The sequence below is a fragment of the Salmo salar genome, chromosome ssa24 (assembly GCF_905237065.1).
Source record: "Salmo salar chromosome ssa24, Ssal_v3.1, whole genome shotgun sequence".
Taxonomy (NCBI): Eukaryota; Metazoa; Chordata; class Actinopteri; order Salmoniformes; family Salmonidae; genus Salmo; species Salmo salar.
The window spans coordinates 44,632,333-44,653,336 of record NC_059465.1 but is presented as its reverse complement, the minus strand read 5'-3'; the positions used below and the strand labels follow the sequence as shown (position 1 = coordinate 44,653,336).

At 42.3% G+C, this 21,004-nt stretch overlaps 1 protein-coding gene across 1 annotated transcript in view; it reads right to left on the bottom strand.

The window, feature by feature from the left end:
* LOC106585950 (chondroitin sulfate proteoglycan 4) overlaps nucleotides 1-21,004 on the bottom strand; it is an 82,689-nt gene that overhangs the window by 20,236 nt on the left and 41,449 nt on the right. Inside the window, exons 10-11 of the mRNA XM_045706692.1 lie at nucleotides 8,887-9,085; nucleotides 3,389-3,520 (exon numbers count right to left, since the gene is read on the bottom strand). Of these exons, the coding sequence (XP_045562648.1) occupies nucleotides 3,389-3,520; nucleotides 8,887-9,085 (331 nt within the window). The remainder of the gene's footprint in view (nucleotides 1-3,388; nucleotides 3,521-8,886; nucleotides 9,086-21,004) is intronic.

Genomic DNA, 21,004 nt, shown 5'->3' with positions numbered 1-21,004 from the left:
GAGAGAGAGAGAGACAGAGAGAGAGACAGAGAGAGACAGAGAGAGACAGAGAGAGAGACAGAGAGAGAGACAGAGAGAGAGAGAGAGAGAGAGAGAGAGAGAGAGAGAGAGAGAGAGAGAGCTGTTGGGTTCAGTTGATCTTTTCAGAACAGTTATAGAACGCAATGACGAAACTGTGGATGTCACGTCCTGATCAGTAAAGGGGGTATTTTTGTTATTGTAGTTTGGTCAGGACGTGGCAGGGGGTGTTTGTTTAGAGTGTCTCGGGGTTTGTTGATCTATGCGCTTATGTAAAAGGGGGTGTTTGTTTAGAGTGTTCCGAGGGTTTTGGTCTATGTTCTATGTTAGTGTATTTCTATGTTCAGTCTAGTCTATCTATTTCTATGTTTAGTTCATTGGATTGACCTTCAATTGGAGGCAGCTGTCCCTCGTTGCCTCTGATTGAAGGTCCTATGTTTAGGGGTGTTTTTGTAATGGGATTTGTGGGTAGTTGTCTCCTTGTTTAGTGTCTGTAGCACCTGACAGGACTGTTTAGTGGCGTTCGTTGTTTTGTATACGTGATTTGTTAGTTTTTTCCTTCTTTTGATTTAATAAAGAAGATGAGTATAGACGTTCCCGCTGCGCCTTGGTCCAATCCTCACGACGCCCGTTACAGTGGATTTATACGTGGCGGACTTGTACACAGATGCTACCAACCATCTTTGTATTTAGCCATACATGAGACTCTTAAGTGTAAAAATAGCTATTTTGGTCAATGGTAGATTTCCTGTTTAAAACCCAACCAGTCACAGACTGTAGCATTTGACCAGAATGAGGAAGTTCAATTTATACACATTCTAAAATATATATCTGACTCATCTATTTAGTCATTCCACCAGTGGGGTTTGTTGCCGTTTAAGATGAGGGTTGGATGATTATTTTATTATGAGCATGGACTTATTTTCTATTACAGCATAATGTATGACTTGTCAATCATATTCCATTCACCCAGCTCAACATAACATCGATATATTTAGGCTATTACATGATACTCTAAATTTCCCTAATACCCATCACGAGGTTGCTACAACCTAGCCTATGAATGAAAGTTTACTACGTAGGAGCACACAGGTCGAGAGAATTTTTGATGAAAGATCGTGACACATTCAATATCGCGTCGTACCATGCCTCTAGCTGATGTAGGATGTAATCATTAGTCCAACAGTTGCAAACAAGAGTTTCTATTGGACAAAGGTATGTTCAGCTGCATTCGATGCTAGCTAAGGAAGTGAAAGTGAAAAGAAATATATACTACGAAATATAGCTAGCTCTCTCTCTCTCTCTCTCTCTCTCTCGCTTGCCCTTCATTTCGGAAGAAATTAATTTGTTAAAAAAAACTATTGTCTTTCTCTCTCTTCGAGTCAACTACTCACCACATTTTATACACTGCAGTGCTAGCTAGCTGTAGCTTATGCTTTCAGTACTAGATTCATTCTCTGATCCTTTCATTGGCTGGACAACATGTCAGTTCATGCTGCAAGAGCTCTGATACGAACTTCCTTCCATCTCATATTGCTCAAATAAACAGCAAACCTGTTTCAAAAACAGATAAAGCAACACCTCACGGCACAACGCCTCTCCCCTATTGGACCTAGATAGTTTGTGTGTATACATTGATATGTTGGCTACGTGTGCCTTTAAAAAAAATGTATGTAGTTCTGTCCTTGAGCTGTTCTTGTCTAATGATGTTCTTCTGTATTATGTAATTCTGTATTATGTTTCATGTTTTGTGTGGAACCCCAGGAAGAGTAGCTGCTGCTTTTGCAACAGCTAATGGGGATCCTAATAAAATACCAAATACCAAATAGGCTGGAGGACGTTCTCTGGAAGTTGTCATAATTACTGTGTAAGTCTATGGAAGGGGGTGAGAACCATGAGCCTCCTAGGTTTTGTATTGAAGTCAATGTACCCAGAGGAGGACGGAAGCTAGCTGTCCTCCGGCTACACCATGGGGCTACCCTACAGAGTGCTGTTGAGGCTACTGTAGACCTTCATTACAAAACAGTGCGTTTTAATCAATTATTTGGTCAAGTGAATACATTTAGTATAGTTTATCTAAACTTTTTTAATGTTTCACTTTTGTATTAAATTCACTGAGGAAGATCCTCCCTTTTCCTCCTCTGAGGAGCCTCCATTGCCTTTCACATCTCTACCAGTGCATATGGGGGTAGAGGCTAGGAGTCCATTTGTGATTGGCAGTGGTGGAAAAAGTACCCAATTGTCATACTTGAGTAAAAGATACCTTAAATAGAAATTGACTCAAGTAAAAGTGAAAGTCACCCAGTAAAATACTACTTGAGTAAAAGTCTAAAAGTATTTGGTTTTAAATATACTGAAGTATCAAAAGTAAACGTAATTGCTAAAATATATTTAAGTATTAAAAGTACAAGTATGAATCATTTCAAATTCCTTAAATTAAGAAAACTAGATGGCACAATTGTATGGATAGCCAGGGGCACACTCCAACACTCAGACATCATTTTCAAATGAATTATTTGTGTTTAGTGAGTCCTCCAGATCAGAGGCAGCAGGGATGAACAGGGATGTGTGTAAATTGGACCATTTCCTGTCCTGCTAAGCATTAAAATTGTAACAAGTACTTTTGGGTGTCAGGGAAAATGTACGGAGTAAAAAGTACATTATTTTCTTTAGGAATGATGTGAAGTAAAAGTTGTCAAAAATAGAAATAGTAAAGTACAGATACCCCCCCCAAAAAACGACTTAAGTAGTACTTTAAAGTATTTTTACTTAAGTACTTTACACCACTGGTGATTGGGCGAATGCAGTAGGCCTATCTAAATGAGGGGTTACTGTGGGTCACCCGGGTAGTCCATTCCAGCCATTACAATAAACACGGCCTTCTATAGCTGCTCCCACCAGCCTCCAGTGCTTGGAACACCTTGAAGGGACTGTTGTTCTCCAGATTAAGTACCAGAGCTGCGTTCAAAACGTTTTTATATTCTGGAACGTTCAATTGAACGGAAACAGTGCTGTACTGAACGGCCAGTTTAAAAAAAAAAATCGTTGTGGGTTGGGGGAACGCTGTCAGCATGACCACTTCTTTTTAAATACGTCACTCATTGCTTCAAGCCACACCTCGCCACACCCATCAAACGGGAGCAAACATACCTTAAAAATCTGTTCAAGAACGTTTTTTTGTGGGGGGGGAAACGTGTCGTTCAGTACAAACCGTTCCGCAACGTAGTAAAACTTCAAGCGAATTGAACGCACCTCACGTTGCTAAGGGGAGAAGCTACAGAACCTGCTTAAAGGGTTACCAGGGTTACCAGGGAGGAGATATCTAGTTAAGAGGAGGAACTACCTTTTATTAAAGGGAGGAGTTAGTTACCTGGGAACACCTTGAGAGGTCTGTTGATCTCCAGGCTGAGGACCAGGGCGCTGGCTGTGATGCTGAAGATCTGTCGAGGGGCAAAGTTCACTCCGTCGTTCACCTGGAAGTTGAACCCTCCAGACATGGCACCTTTTAGTGGCAACGACACAAATAAAACAAACAGATCTGATTCCCTTTCTGCCCCAAAGACGATAAGCTTCAAGGGCTCGTAGTTATCAAGCGTCTCAGAGTAGGAGTAATGGTCTAGGATCAGTTTAGCCTTTCAGATCATAATGAATATGACTATATGGACAGGGGGGGGGACCTGATCCTAGATCATAATGAATATGACTATATGGACGGGGGAGGGACCTGATCCTAGATCATAATGAATATGACTATATGGACGGAGGGGGGGACCTGATCCTAGATCATAATGAATATGACTATATGGACGGAGGGGGGACCTGATCCTAGATCATAATGAATATGACTATATGGACGGGGGGGGACCTGATCCTAGATCATAATGAATATGACTATATGGACGGAGGGGGGGACCTGATCCTAGATCATAATGAATATGACTATATGGACGGGGGGGGACATGATCCTAGATCATAATGAATATGACTATATGGACGGGGGGGGACCTGATCCTAGATCATAATAAATATGACTATATGGACGGAGGGGGGGACCTGATCCTAGATCATAAATAATATGACTATATGGACGGAGGGGGGGACCTGATCCTAGATCATAATGAATATGACTATATGGACGGGGGGGGACCTGATCCTAGATCATAATAAATATGACTATATGGACGGGGGGGGACCTGATCCTAGATCATAAATAATATGACTATATGGACGGAGGGGGGGACCTGATCCTAGATCATAATGAATATGACTATATGGACGGGGGGGGGACCTGATCCTAGATCATAATAAATATGACTATATGGACGGGGGGGGACCTGATCCTAGATCATAATGAATATGACTATATGGACGGAGGGGGGGACCTGATCCTAGATCATAATGAATATGACTATATGGACGGGGGGGGGACCTGATCCTAGATCATAATGAATATGACTATATGGACAGGGGGGACCTGATCCTAGATCATAATGAATATGACTATATGGACGGAGGGGGGGACCTGATCCTAGATCATAATGAATATGACTATATGGACGGAGGGGGGGACCTGATCCTAGATCATAATGAATATGACTATATGGACGGGGGGGGGACCTGATCCTAGATCATAATGAATATGACTATATGGACGGGGGGGGGGGGACCTGATCCTAGATCATAATGAATATGACTATATGGACGGGGGGGGACCTGATCCTAGATCATAATGAATATGACTATATGGACGGAGGGGGGACCTGATCCTAGATCATAATGAATATGACTATATGGACGGGGGGGGACATGATCCTAGATCATAATGAATATGACTATATGGACGGGGGGGGACCTGATCCTAGATCATAATGAATATGACTATATGGACGGAGGGGGGGACCTGATCCTAGATCATAATGAATATGACTATATGGACGGGGGGGGACCTGATCCTAGATCATAATGAATATGACTATATGGACGGGGGGGGACCTGATCCTAGATCATAATGAATATGACTATATGGACGGGGGGGACCTGATCCTAGATCATAATGAATATGACTATATGGACAGGGGGGAGGGACCTGATCCTAGATCATAATGAATATGACTATATGGACGGAGGGGGGGACCTGATCCCAGATCATAATGAATATGACTATATGGACGGAGGGGGGGACCTGATCCTAGATCATAATGAATATGACTATATGGACGGGGGGGGGGGACCTGATCCTAGATCATAATGAATATGACTATATGGACGGGGGGGGGGACCTGATCCAACACTCCTATATATCTAGAATGTAAAAGGGTTCTTCGCCCTTTTGGGTTCCATGTGGAACCCTTTACATGTACTACATCCAACTATAGTATACCCCTCTGGTATCTACTACTACAGTATACCCCTCTGGTATCTACTACTACAGTATACCCCTCTGGTATCTACTACTACAGTATACCCCTCTGGTATCTACTACTACAGTATACCCCTCTGGTATCTACTACTACAGTATACCCCTCTGGTATCTACTACTACAGGTATCTACTACTACAGTATACCCCTCTGGTATCTACTACTACAGTATACCCCTCTGGTATCTACTACTACAGTATACCCCTCTGGTATCTACTACTACAGTATACCCCTCTGGTATCTACTACTACAGGTATCTACTACTACAGTATACCCCTCTGGTATCTACTACTACAGTACACCCCTCTGGTATCTACTACTACAGTATACCCCTCTGGTATCTACTACTACAGGTATCTACTACTACAGTATACCCCTCTGGTATCTACTACTACAGTATACCCCTCTGGTATCTACTACTACAGGTATCTACTACTACAGTATACCCCTCTGGTATCTACTACTACAGTACACCCCTGTGGTATCTACTACTACAGTATACCCCTCTGGTATCTACTACTACAGGTATCTACTACTACAGTATACCCCTCTGGTATCTACTACTACAGTATATCCCTCTGGTATCTACTACTACAGTATACCCCTCTGGTATCTACTACTACAGTATACCCCTCTGGTATCTACTACTACAGTATACCCCTCTGGTATCTACTACTACAGTATACCCCTCTGGTATCTACTACTACAGTATACCCCTCTGGTATCTACTACTACAGTATACCCCTCTGGTATCTACTACTACAGTATACCCCTCTGGTATCTACTACTACAGGTATCTACTACTACAGTATACCCCTCTGGTATCTACTACTACAGTATACCCCTCTGGTATCTACTACTACAGTATACCCCTCTGGTATCTACTACTACAGTATACCCCTCTGGTATCTACTACTACAGGTATCTACTACTACAGTATACCCCTCTGGTATCTACTACTACAGTACACCCCTCTGGTATCTACTACTACAGTATACCCCTCTGGTATCTACTACTACAGGTATCTACTACTACAGTATACCCCTCTGGTATCTACTACTACAGTATACCCCTCTGGTATCTACTACTACAGGTATCTACTACTACAGTATACCCCTCTGGTATCTACTACTACAGTACACCCCTGTGGTATCTACTACTACAGTATACCCCTCTGGTATCTACTACTACAGGTATCTACTACTACAGTATACCCCTCTGGTATCTACTACTACAGTATATCCCTCTGGTATCTACTACTACAGTATACCCCTCTGGTATCTACTACTACAGTATACCCCTCTGGTATCTACTACTACAGTATACCCCTCTGGTATCTACTACTACAGTATACCCCTCTGGTATCTACTACTACAGTATACCCCTCTGGTATCTACTACTACAGTATACCCCTCTGGTATCTACTACTACAGTATACCCTTCTGGTATCTACTACTACAGTATATCCCTCTGGTATCTACTACTACAGTATACCCCTCTGGTATCTACTACTACAGTATACCCCTCTGGTATCTACTACTACAGTATACCCCTCTGGTATCTACTACTACAGGTATCTACTACTACAGTATATCCCTCTGGTATCTACTACTACAGTATATCCCTCTGGTATGTACTACTACAGTGCACCCCTCTGGTATCTACTACTACAGTATACCCCTCTGGTATGTACTACTACAGGTATCTACTACTACAGTATATCCCTCTGGTATCTACTACTACAGTATATCCCTCTGGTATGTACTACTACAGTACACCCCTGTGGTATCTACTACTACAGTATATCCCTCTGGTATCTACTACTACAGTATACCCCTGTGGTATCTACTAATATATCCAACTACTACAGTATAGCCCTCTGGTATCTACTACTATAGTATAACCCTCTGGTATCTACTACTACAGTATATCCCTCTGGTATCTACTACTACAGTATACCCCTCTGGTATCTACTACTACAGTATACCCCTCTGGTATCTACTACTACAGTATACCCCTCTGGTATCTACTACTACAGTATACCCCTCTGGTATCTACTACTACAGGTATCTACTACTACAGTATATCCCTCTGGTATCTACTACTACAGTATATCCCTCTGGTATCTACTACTACAGTATACCCCTCTGGTATCTACTACTACAGTATACCCCTCTGGTATCTACTACTACAGTATACCCCTCTGGTATCTACTACTACAGTATATCCCTCTGGTATGTACTACTACAGTACACCCCTGTGGTATCTACTACTACAGTATATCCCTCTGGTATCTACTACTACAGTATACCCCTGTGGTATCTACTAATATATCCAACTACTACAGTATAGCCCTCTGGTATCTACTACTATAGTATAACCCTCTGGTATCTACTACTACAGTATATCCCTCTGGTATCTACTACTACAGTATACCCCTCTGGTATCTACTACTACAGTATACCCCTCTGGTATCTACTACTACAGTATACCCCTCTGGTATCTACTACTACAGTATACCCCTCTGGTATCTACTACTACAGTATACCCCTCTGGTATCTACTACTACAGTATACCCCTCTGGTATCTACTACTACAGTATATCCCTCTGGTATCTACTACTACAGTATACCCCTCTGGTATCTACTACTACAGTATACCCCTCTGGTATCTACTACTACAGTATACCCCTCTGGTATCTACTACTACAGTATACCCCTCTGGTATCTACTACTACAGTATACCCCTCTGGTATCTACTACTACAGTATATCCCTCTGGTATCTACTACTACAGTATACCCCTCTGGTATCTACTACTATAGTATACCCCTCTGGTATCTACTACTACAGTATACCCCTCTGGTATCTACTACTACAGTATACCCCTCTGGTATCTACTACTACATTACACCCCTCTGGTATCTACTACTACAGTACACCTCTCTGGTATCTACTACTACAGTATATCCCTCTGGTATCTACTACTACAGTATACCCCTCTGGTATCTACTACTACAGGTATCTACTACTACAGTATATCCCTCTGGTATCTACTACTACAGTATATCCCTCTGGTATGTACTACTACAGTATATCCCTCTGGTATCTACTACTACAGTATACCCCTCTGGTATCTACTACTACAGTATACCCCTCTGGTATCTACTACTACAGGTATCTACTACTACAGTATACCCCTCTGGTATCTACTACTACAGGTATCTACTACTACAGTATACCCCTCTGGTATCTACTACTACAGTATATCCCTCTGGTATCTACTACTACAGTATATCCCTCTGGTATGTACTACTACAGTGCACCCCTCTGGTATCTACTACTACAGTATACCCCTCTGGTATCTACTACTACAGGTATCTACTACTACAGTATACCCCTCTGGTATCTACTACTACAGTATACCCCTCTGGTTTAGGATCAGGTCTTACCACTGTGGACGAACAGCAGCTGTCCCAGATGGATGTGTTGCAGGGTGAAATTCAGGAGCGGCGTGGCGAGGGCGCTCTTCAGCGCCAGGTGGCCATTCGAGGGCGGAGTCACGATCACCTGCAGCTCCTCAGGGGGCGTGTCCTCATCCTGGGCATCCAGGTCCTCAGAGCGGATCTCTGTGACCGACCCCACCCACACCTGGGGAGACAACCAATCAAAATCACTCACAAACTTGAGGAGGGAACCAATCAAATCCTTATATCTGTCACTGACCCCATTCACACCTGGGGAGACAACCAAATCAAAATCACACAACCTTGAGGAGGGAACCAATCAAATCCTTATATCTGTGACTGACCCCATCCACACCTGGGGAGACAACCAATCAAAATCACACAACCTTGAGGAGGGAACCAATCAAATCCTTATATCTGTCACTGACCCCATCCACACCTGGGGAGACAACCAATCAAAATCACACAACCTTGAGGAGGGAACCAATCAAATCCTTATATCTGTCACTGACCCCATTCACACCTGGGGAGACAACCAATCAAAATCACACAACCTTGAGGAGGGAACCAATCAAATCCTTATATCTGTTACTGACCCCATTCACACCTGGGGAGACAACCAATCAAAATCACACAACCTTGAGGAGGGAACCAATCAAATCCTTATATCTGTCACTGACCCCATTCACACCTGGGGAGACAACCAATCAAAATCACACAACCTTGAGGAGGGAACCAATCAAATCCTTATATCTGTCACTGACCCCATTCACACCTGGGGAGACAACCAATCAAAATCACACAACCTTGAGGAGGGAACCAATCAAATCCTTATATCTGTCACTGACCCCATCCACACCTGGGGAGACAACCAATCAAAATCACACAACCTTGAGGAGGGAACCAATCAAATCCTTATATCTGTCACTGACCCCATCCACACCTGGGGAGACAACCAATCAAAATCACACAACCTTGAGGAGGGAACCAATCAAATCCTTATATCTGTCACTGACCCCATTCACACCTGGGGAGACAACCAATCAAAATCACACAACCTTGAGGAGGGAACCAATCAAATCCTTATATCTGTCACTGACCCCATTCACACCTGGGGAGACAACCAATCAAAATCACACAACCTTGAGGAGGGAACCAATCAAATCCTTATATCTGTCACTGACCCCATTCACACCTGGGGAGACAACCAATCAAAATCACACAACCTTGAGGAGGGAACCAATCAAATCCTTATATCTGTCACTGACCCCATCCACACCTGGGGAGACAACCAATCAAAATCACACAACCTTGAGGAGGGAACCAATCAAATCCTTATATCTGTCACTGACCCCATTCACACCTGGGGAGACAACCAATCAAAATCACACAACCTTGAGGAGGGAACCAATCAAATCCTTATATCTGTCACTGACCCCATCCACACCTGGGGAGACAACCAATCAAAATCACACAACCTTGAGGAGGGAACCAATCAAATCCTTATATCTGTCACTGACCCCATCCACACCTGGGGAGACAACCAATCAAAATCACACAACCTTGAGGAGGGAACCAATCAAATCCTTATATCTGTCACTGACCCCATTCACACCTGGGGAGACAACCAATCAAAATCACACAACCTTGAGGAGGGAACCAATCAAATCCTTATATCTGTCACTGACCCCATTCACACCTGGGGAGACAACCAATCAAAATCACACAACCTTGAGGAGGGAACCAATCAAATCCTTATATCTGTCACTGACCCCATCCACACCTGGGGAGACAACCAATCAAAATCACACAACCTTGAGGAGGGAACCAATCAAATCCTTATATCTGTCACTGACCCCATCCACACCTGGGGAGACAACCAATCGAAATCACACAACCTTGAGGAGGGAACCAATCAAATCCTTATATCTGTCACTGACCCCATTCACACCTGGGGAGACAACCAAATCAAAATCACACAAACTTGAGGAGGGAACCAATCAAATCCTTATATCTGTCACTGACCCCATTCACACCTGGGGAGACAACCAATCAAAATCACACAACCTTGAGGAGGGAACCAATCAAATCCTTATATCTGTCACTGACCCCATTCACACCTGGGGAGACAACCAATCAAAATCACACAACCTTGAGGAGGGAACCAATCAAATCCTTATATCTGTCACTGACCCCAGCCACACCTGGGGAGACAACCAATCAAAATCACACAACCTTGAGGAGGGAACCAATCAAATCCTTATATCTGTCACTGACCCCATCCACACCTGGGGAGACAACCAATCAAAATCACACAACCTTGAGGAGGGAACCAATCAAATCCTTATATCTGTCACTGACCCCATCCACACCTGGGGAGACAACCAATCAAAATCACACAACCTTGAGGAGGGAACCAATCAAATCCTTATATCTGTCACTGACCCCATCCACACCTTAGCAAACAACCAATCAAAATCACATTTAAAGGCCTTTTGTTTTCAACATATTTTAATTGGTGAATTCCAATATACATCTTACTCCCACATTGTTTAAAAAGCCCTCTTCACAACACCATACGTCACAAAGGGCTTTACTGTAACCCAGCCAAGACCCAACTGTTATTGGAAGCAAGTTACTAAGTGAAGCCTGCTTTGTGCACATAAGTGGTATTTGAAAAACAGCACTAACAACAGTAATTAACACTGGAGTGACCTCTGACTTGTAGTTTGTCTTTTCATGTGAGAACTAAAAAAAAAAAAACTTTTAAAAAGACAACTCGGGAACTCTGACATTTCTGACTTGAAAACTCGTAGAAAAATAGGCTTTGAGTTTCCCCACTTGGAAAATATCAGAATCAACCAATCCCACATAAAAAATAAATAAATATATATATATATATATATATATAAAATACTCCAGTTTACACTCTGTCCTATCCCTCGATCACGTTCAGTGCTTAGTATATAATGCTGTAGTATACAAGAAAACTTTAGTAACGTTCTAAGAACGTTATTCTACAACAGGTTGGTCAAAACAAGCATTGTTCAGACCACACCGTTGTAAAAAAAATAAAAATAAAGCCTATGATGCAAAAATGGGCATCTTGTTTTCTGGTTCCATTTGATAAATCCAACCTCATCCAGTGTCCCATCAGCACAGCCAGCCAGACAATTCATAAACTTGATCTCCACTGTAAAAACAAAAAAAAAAGCATCAAGACATTATCTTCCCTTGCTTTTAGCCTAACGTTTGGTTTGGTTTGGCTAGAAGCAAGCTCGGCTCGGCCTCGTACCCATGACCGCAGCACTGTTGTTTAGCACGCCCTCGTGTACCATTGTGTTTATTTAAAAACATATACATCTCTCTATCCTCTATCTTGTTAAGTGTGTTCAGACGTGATAGCTGCGCCCACTAATTGGCCTCACCTGATCATAATCACTTCTTGTTTACTTTGAAACGGGGTCTGTTTGAATAGACTAAAATGAACAGCTTTATATGTGTAATAAAACAATGGTATTTTAGCTCCATCCTTGGGGTGCAGTGAACTAATTCCGTAGACAGAAAACACAAGGTTTGAATCTCACGAATGCGTGTCACAATAGAACATGAATGCGTTTGCGTGATTCAAGTCTAAGGGAAATTCATGTCCGTGTATCCTGTCTGTTCTTGGTGTTAAAAACAGTTTCACCTAAAATTAGTTATTTCCCCTTTCTCAAGTAAATTACTATGTCCATTTCTTCTCAAAACAGAGTCATGTATTTAGTTGTTGTGTAATTTATTTAAAGTAATACCACTATTTTATTCCAAACAGTAAGTCCAGAACTGGTGTAGAGGGGACAGTAGAACCATAGCAGCGTTAAGTAAAGTGGTTACAGAGAGCCACCTTGTGGACACAATTCAATACCAGCTATCTATCCCCAATACTTGAAAGACATTGGTCTGTTCTCTGTGTCTCCGAGCTACAACATTCCTAGAACCACACAACACATATAGCTTTTATCAATCAGAAGCTTATCATAGAATATATATATATATATATATATATATATATATATATATATATATATATATATATATATATATATAACATACCTAGATGTATCTTCAAATCAAAGTTTATTTGTCACGTGCGCTGAATACAACAGGTGTAGTAGACCTCACAGTGAAATGCTGAATACAACAGGTGTAGTAGACCTTACAGTGAAATGCTGAATACAACAGGTGTAGTAGACCTCACAGTGAAATGCTGAATACAACAGGTGTAGTAGACCTTACAGTGAAATGCTGAATACAACAGGTGTAGTAGACCTTACAGTGAAATGCTGAATACAACAGGTGTAGTAGACCTCACAGTGAAATGCTGAATACAACAGGTGTAGTAGACCTCACAGTGAAATGCTGAATACAACAGGTGTAGACCTTACAGTGAAATGCTGAATACAACAGGTGTAGTAGACCTCACAGTGAAATGCTGAATACAACAGGTGTAGTAGACCTCACAGTGAAATGCTGAATACAACAGGTGTAGTAGACCTTACAGTGAAATGCTGAATACAACAGGTGTAGTAGACCTTACCGTGAAATGCTGAATACAACAGGTGTAGTAGACCTTACAGTGAAATGCTGAATACAACAGGTGTAGTAGACCTTACAGTGAAATGCTGAATACAACAGGTGTAGTAGACCTCACAGTGAAATGCTGAATACAACAGTTGTAGTAGACCTTACAGTGAAATACTGAATACAACAGGTGTAGTAGACCTTACAGTGAAATGCTGAATACAACAGGTGTAGTAGACCTTACAGTGAAATGCTGAATACAACAGGTGTAGTAGACCTCACAGTGAAATGCTGAATACAACAGGTGTAGTAGACCTTACAGTGAAATGCTGAATACAACAGATGTAGTAGACCTTACAGTGAAATGCTGAATACAACAGGTGTAGTAGACCTTACAGTGAAATGCTGAATACAACAGGTGTAGTAGACCTCACAGTGAAATGCTGAATACAACAGGTGTAGTAGACCTTACAGTGAAATGCTGAATACAACAGGTGTAGTAGACCTTACAGTGAAATGCTGAATACAACAGGTGTAGTAGACCTCACAGTGAAATGCTGAATACAACAGGTGTAGTAGACCTCACAGTGAAATGCTGAATACAACAGGTGTAGTAGACCTCACAGTGAAATGCTGAATACAACAGGTGTAGTAGACCTCACAGTGAAATGCTGAATACAACAGGTGTAGTAGACCTCACAGTGAAATGCTGAATACAACAGGTGTAGTAGACCTCACAGTGAAATGCTGACTACAACAGGTGTAGTAGACCTTACAGTGAAATGCTGACTACAACAGGTGTAGTAGACCTTACAGTGAAATGCTGAATACAACAGGTGTAGTAGACCTCACAGTGAAATGCTGAATACAACAGGTGTAGTAGACCTCACAGTGAAATGCTGAATACAACAGGTGTAGTAGACCTTTCAGTGAAATGCTGAATACAACAGGTGTAGACCTCACAGTGAAATGCTGAATAAAACAGGTGTAGTAGACCTCACAGTGAAATGCTGAATAAAACAGGTGTAGTAGACCTTACAGTGAAATGCTGAATACAACAGGTGTAGTAGACCTCACAGTGAAATGCTGAATACAACAGGTGTAGTAGACCTTACAGTGAAATGCTGAATACAACAGGTGTAGTAGACCTCATAGTGAAATGCTGAATACAACAGGTGTAGTAGACCTCACAGTGAAATGCTGAATACAACAGGTGTAGTAGACCTTACAGTGAAATGCTGAATACAACAGGTGTAGTAGACCTTACAGTGAAATGCTGAATACAACAGTTGTAGTAGACCTCACAGTGAAATGCTGAATACAACAGGTGTAGTAGACCTCACAGTGAAATGCTGAATACAACAGGTGTAGTAGACCTCACAGTGAAATGCTGAATACAACAGGTGTAGTAGACCTTACAGTGAAATGCTGAATACAACAGGTGTAGTAGACCTTACAGTGAAATGCTGAATACAACAGGTGTAGTAGACCTTACAGTGAAATGCTGAATACAACAGGTGTAGTAGACCTTACAGTGAAATGCTGAATACAACAGGTGTAGTAGACCTCACAGTGAAATGCTGAATACAACAGGTGTAGTAGACCTCACAGTGAAATGCTGAATACAACAGGTGTAGTAGACCTTACAGTGAAATGCTGAATACAACAGGTGTAGTAGACCTTACAGTGAAATGCTGAATACAACAGGTGTAGTAGACCTCACAGTGAAATGCTGAATACAACAGGTGTAGTAGACCTTACAGTGAAATGCTGAATACAACAGGTGTAGACCTTACAGTGAAATACTTCCTTACAGGCTCTAACCAATAGTGCAAAACAGGTATTAGGTAGAGAGGCTATATACAGTAGAGAGGTTATATACAGTAGAGAGGCTATATACAGTAGAGAGGCTATATACAGTAGAGAGGCTATATACAGTAGAGAGGTTATATACAGTAGAGAGGCTATATACAGTAGAGAGGCTATATACAGTAGCGAGGCTATATACAGTAGAGAAGCTATATACAGTAGAGAGAGAAGCTATATACAGTAGAGAGGCTATATACAGTAGAGAGGTTATATACAGTAGAGAGGTTATATACAGTAGAGAGGCTATATACAGTAGAGAGGCTATATACAGTAGAGAGGTTATATACAGTAGAGAGGTTATATACAGTAGAGAGGCTATATACAGTAGAGAGGCTATATACAGTAGAGAGGATATATACAGTAGAGAGGTTATATACAGTAGAGAGGCTATATACAGTAGAGAGGTTATATACAGTAGAGAGGCTATATACAGTAGAGGCTATATACAGCAGAGAGGCTTTATACAGTAGAGAGGCTATATACAGTAGAGAGGCTATATACAGTAGAGAGGCTTTATACAGTAGAGAGGCTATATACAGTAGAGAGAGAAGCTATATACAGTAGAGAGAGAAGCTATATACAGTAGAGAGAGAAGCTATATACAGCAGAGAGGCTATATACAGTAGAGAGGCTATATACAGTAGAGAGGCTTTATACAGTAGAGAGGCTATATACAGTAGAGAGGCTATATACAGTAGAGAGGCTATATACAGTAGAGAGGCTTTATACAGTAGAGAGGCTATATACAGTAGAGAGGCTATATACAGTAGAGAGGCTATATACAGTAGAGATCCTACATACAGTAGAGAGGTTATATACAGTAGAGAGGCTATATACAGTAGAGAGGCTATAACAGTAGAGAGGCTATATACAGTAGAGAGGTTATATACAGTAGAGAGGCTATATACAGTAGAGAGGCTATATACAGTAGAGAGGCTATATACAGTAGAGAGGTTATATACAGTAGAGAGGCTATATACAGTAGAGAGGTTATATACAGTAGAGAGACAATAAACAATAGAGAGGCTATATACAGTAGAGAGGTTATATACAGTAGAAAGGTTATATACAGTAGAGAGGATATATACAGTAGAGAGGCTGTATACAGTAGAGAGGCTATATACAGTAGCGAGGCTATATACAGTAGAGGCTATATACAGTAGAGGCTATATACAGTAGAGAGGCTATATACAGTAGAGAGGTTATATACAGTAGAGAGGTTATATACAGTAGAGGCTATATACAGTAGAGAGGCTATATACAGTAGAGAGGCTATATACAGTAGAGAGGTTATATACAGTAGAGAGGTTATATACAGTAGAGAGGCTATATACAGTAGAGAGGCTATATACAGTAGAGAGGTTATATACAGTAGAGAGGCTATATACAGTAGAGAGGCTATATACAGTAGAGAGGCTATATACAGTAGAGAGGCTATATACAGTAGAGAGGCTACATACAGACACCGGTTAGTCAGGCTGATTGAGGTAGTATGTACATGTAGATATGGTTAAAGTGACTCTTATGCACCTGCCAGTCTTACTAGATGTGTGAATTCCTTAAATCAATGTTATGAGATGTTTGACAATCAATCTATATTTCTCTAACATTAATGCTTAAACTATGACTAGAATAGAAAACCTGACTAGAAGTTTATGGTCTAATGGGGTTTGCATCCCAAACGGAACCCTATTCCCCTATATAGTGCACTACTTTTTGACCAGGGCACATATACAGCAGATTGTGAGAAGAGACCAGTGCCCATAAAGTTATAGTCAAAAGTAATGCACTATTTAGGAAAATATGGCACCATTTAATTCAATTAGATGTTCTGAACCAAGACAAGAGCTGAGAGGAATGTGTGGCATTCAGGGTAAAGCACTTACAACAACTAAAAGCTCTACTTATTGGTACTTCAAACACCTTGAACAGCTGGAATTCAGTCCAACTACACATTAGTACAGCCACACACACACACACACACACACACACACACACACACACACACACACACACACACACACACACACACACACACACACACACACACACACACACACACACACACACACACACACACACGTCTACAGTCACTCAACTCAGCGTGTCACACAGGAGACTGCTGAGGGGTGAACGGCTCATAATAATGTCCGGACCGGCCCTAATGGAGTGGCATCAAACACCTGGAAACCATTTGATACCATTCCACCCATTCCGCTCCAGTTATTACCGTGAGCCTGTTCTCCCCAATTAAGGTGCCACCAGTCTCCTGTTGAGTGTCTATAACTAGCTACCAGATGGACAGCTACCAGATGGACAGACAGCTATACTGGCAGACGCCATGTCGACGTCCTAAATGGCACCCAAAACCTTTTATAGTGCACTACTTTAGACCAAAGCTCTATAGGGAATAGGACGCTATACCAATCTTATAGGGAATAAGATGCTATCCCAATCATTTAGGGAATAAGATGCTATACCAATCATATAGGGAATAAGATGCTATACCAATCATATAGGGAATAAGATGCTATACCAATCTGATAGGGAATAAGACGCTATACCAATCTGATAGGGAATAAGATGCTCTACCAATCATATAGGGAATAAGATGCTATACCAATCTGATAGGGAATAAGATGCTATACCAATCTGATAGGGAATAAGATGCTATACCAATCATATAGGGAATAAGATGCTATACCAATCTGATAGGGAATAAGACGCTATACCAATCATATAGGGAATAGGATGCTATACCAATCTGATAGGGAATAAAATGCTATACCAATCTGATAGGGAATAAGATGCTATACCAATCATATAGGGAATAAGATGCTATACCAATCATATAGGGAATAAGACGCTATACCAATCTGATAGGGAATAAGATGCTCTACCAATCATATAGGGAATAAGATGCTATACCAATCATATAGGGAATAGGATGCTATACCAATCTTATAGGGAATAAGATGCTATACCAATCATATAGCCACACACAAATGGAAAATGCTATACCAATCTGCTATACCAATAAGATGCTATACCAATCTGATAGGGAATAAGATGCTCTACCAATCATATAGGGAATAAGATGCTATACCAATCTGATAGGGAATAAGACGCTATACCAATCTGATAGGGAATAAGATGCTATACCAATCTGATAGGGAATAAGACGCTATACCAATCTGATAGGGAATAAGATGCTATACCAATCATATAGGGAATAAGATGCTTTACCAATCATATAGGGAATAAGATGCTATACCAATCTTACAGGGAATAAGATGCAATACCAATCATATAGGGAATAGGATGCTATACCAATCATATAGGGAATAGGATGCTATACCAATCATATAGGGAATAGGATGCTATACCAATCTTATAGGGAATAGGACGCTAATCAAATCAAAGTTTATTTGTCACGTGCGCTGAATACAACAGGTGTCCTTACAGTGAAATGCTTAGTTACAGGCTCTAACCAATAGTGCAAAAAAGGTATTAGGTGAACAATAGGTAGGTAAAGAAATAAAACAACAGTAAAAAGACAGGCTGTATACAGTAGAGAGGCTATATACAGTAGAGAGGCTATATACAGTAGAGAGGTTATATACAGTAGAGAGGCTATATACAGTAGAGAGGCTATATACAGTAGAGAGGCTATATACAGTAGAGAGGATATATACAGTAGAGAGGCTATATACAGTAGAGAGGTTATATACAGTAGAGAGGATATATACAGTAGAGAGGATATATACAGTAGAGAGGCTATATACAGTAGAGAGGCTATATACAGTAGAGAGGTTATATACAGTAGAGAGGCTATATACAGTAGCGAGGCTATATACAGTAGAGAGGCTATATACAGTAGATAGGCTATATACAGTAGAGAGGCTATATACAGTAGAGAGGCTATATACAGTAGAGAGGTTATATACAGTAGAGAGGCTATATACAGTAGAGAGGTTATATACAGTAGAGAGGCTATATACAGTAGAGAGGTTATATACAGTAGAGAGGCTATATACAGTAGAGAGGTTATATACAGTAGCGAGGCTATATACAGTAGAGAGGCTATAAATGTAACGACTTCCACCGAAGTCGGTCCCTCTCCTTGTTCGGGTGGCCTTCTAGCCATCGCCGATCCACTTTTCATTTTCCCATTTGTTTTGTCTTTGTCTTACACACCTGGTTTCAATTCCCCAATTACTTGTTCATTATTTAACCCTCTGTTCCCCCATTTTTTTTTTGTGAGTGATTGTTTATCTGTTCATGAATGCGCACGTTAGGCTGGTTACGCTGGGTTATGTATGTTAAACCCTTATTTGTATTTCGTGTTAGTTTGTGCCGTGTGCTTTTGGGTCGCCAACTAAAAGGCTCTGTTTTGCTACCGACTATCTGCTCTCCTGCGCCTGACTTCCTACAACCCTTCACGCATACCATTACAGAATCACTCACCCGTAAATGGAGTCGGCAGGAGCAGATGGCCCCCCCTTTGGCGGTCGAGGAGCGAGTCCAGCAGCACACGACCATGTTGCAACGTCTGGGCACCGCCATGGATCGCGTGCTGCAGACGATGGATAGATGGGAGAGAGAAGGAGGTCTTCCAACGCCTACACCAGCCCCACTACAGCAGGCCCCACTGTCCACCCCTCCTTCACCCGGTTCCAGCGGGATTCGGCTCGCGCTCCCGAGGGAGTATGATGGGACGGCTGCCGGATGCCAGGGGTTCCTACTCCAGCTGGAACTCTACCTGGCGACCGTCCACCCGGCTCCTTCGGGGCGTGAGAGTGTGTCCGCCCTCGTCTCCTGCCTCTCAGGCAAAGCCCTGGAGTGGGCCAACGCCATATGGAGTGAAGGAGACGCGGCGCTGGACCATTACGCAGAGTTCACCCGCCGCTTTCGGGCAGGCCTGAGGGTCGAGCGGCGGGTGAACGTCTGTTCCACCTGAGGCAGGGGACGAGGAGCGCGCAGGATTCCGCTTTGGACTTCCGGACCCTGGCCGCCAGCGCGGGATGGAACGACAGGGCCCTGATCGACCACTACCGGTGCAGTCTGCGCGAGGACGTCCGTCGGGAATTGGCCTGCTGAGACACTACCCTCACGTTGGACCAGCTGGTGGACCTGTCCATCCGGCTGGATAACCTGCTGGCTACCTGCGGACGTCCGGATCGGGGCCTGTCAGTTCCATCCCCAGCACCTCCACTCCGATGCCCATGGAGCTGGGAGGTGCTGCACTTAGGGTGACCAGAGGACACACTGCTGGTCGGTGCTGGGGGGGTTCCTCAGGGAGTCGAGGCAGCAGCCAGAGCACTATCGTGTCACCCCAGGTGAGTCGGCACCAGGCTCACCCAGAGCCACCTGTTGCTCATATGTATGTGTTTATAAAATTTCCTGAGTTTTTCCCGCATTCCCAGTATAAAGCGCTCGTAGATTCAGGCGCAGCTGGGAACTTTATTGACCGTTCATTTGCCCATAGTTTAGGGATCCCCCTTTTTCCTGTGGATATGCCCTTCCCTGTGCATGCCCTAGATAGTCGTCCATTAGGGTCAAGGCTGATTAGGGAGGCCACCGCTCCACTAGACATGGTTACGCAGGAGGGTCACAAGGAGAGAATCAGTTTCTTCCTTATTGATTCTCCTGTGTTTCCCGTGGTGCTGGG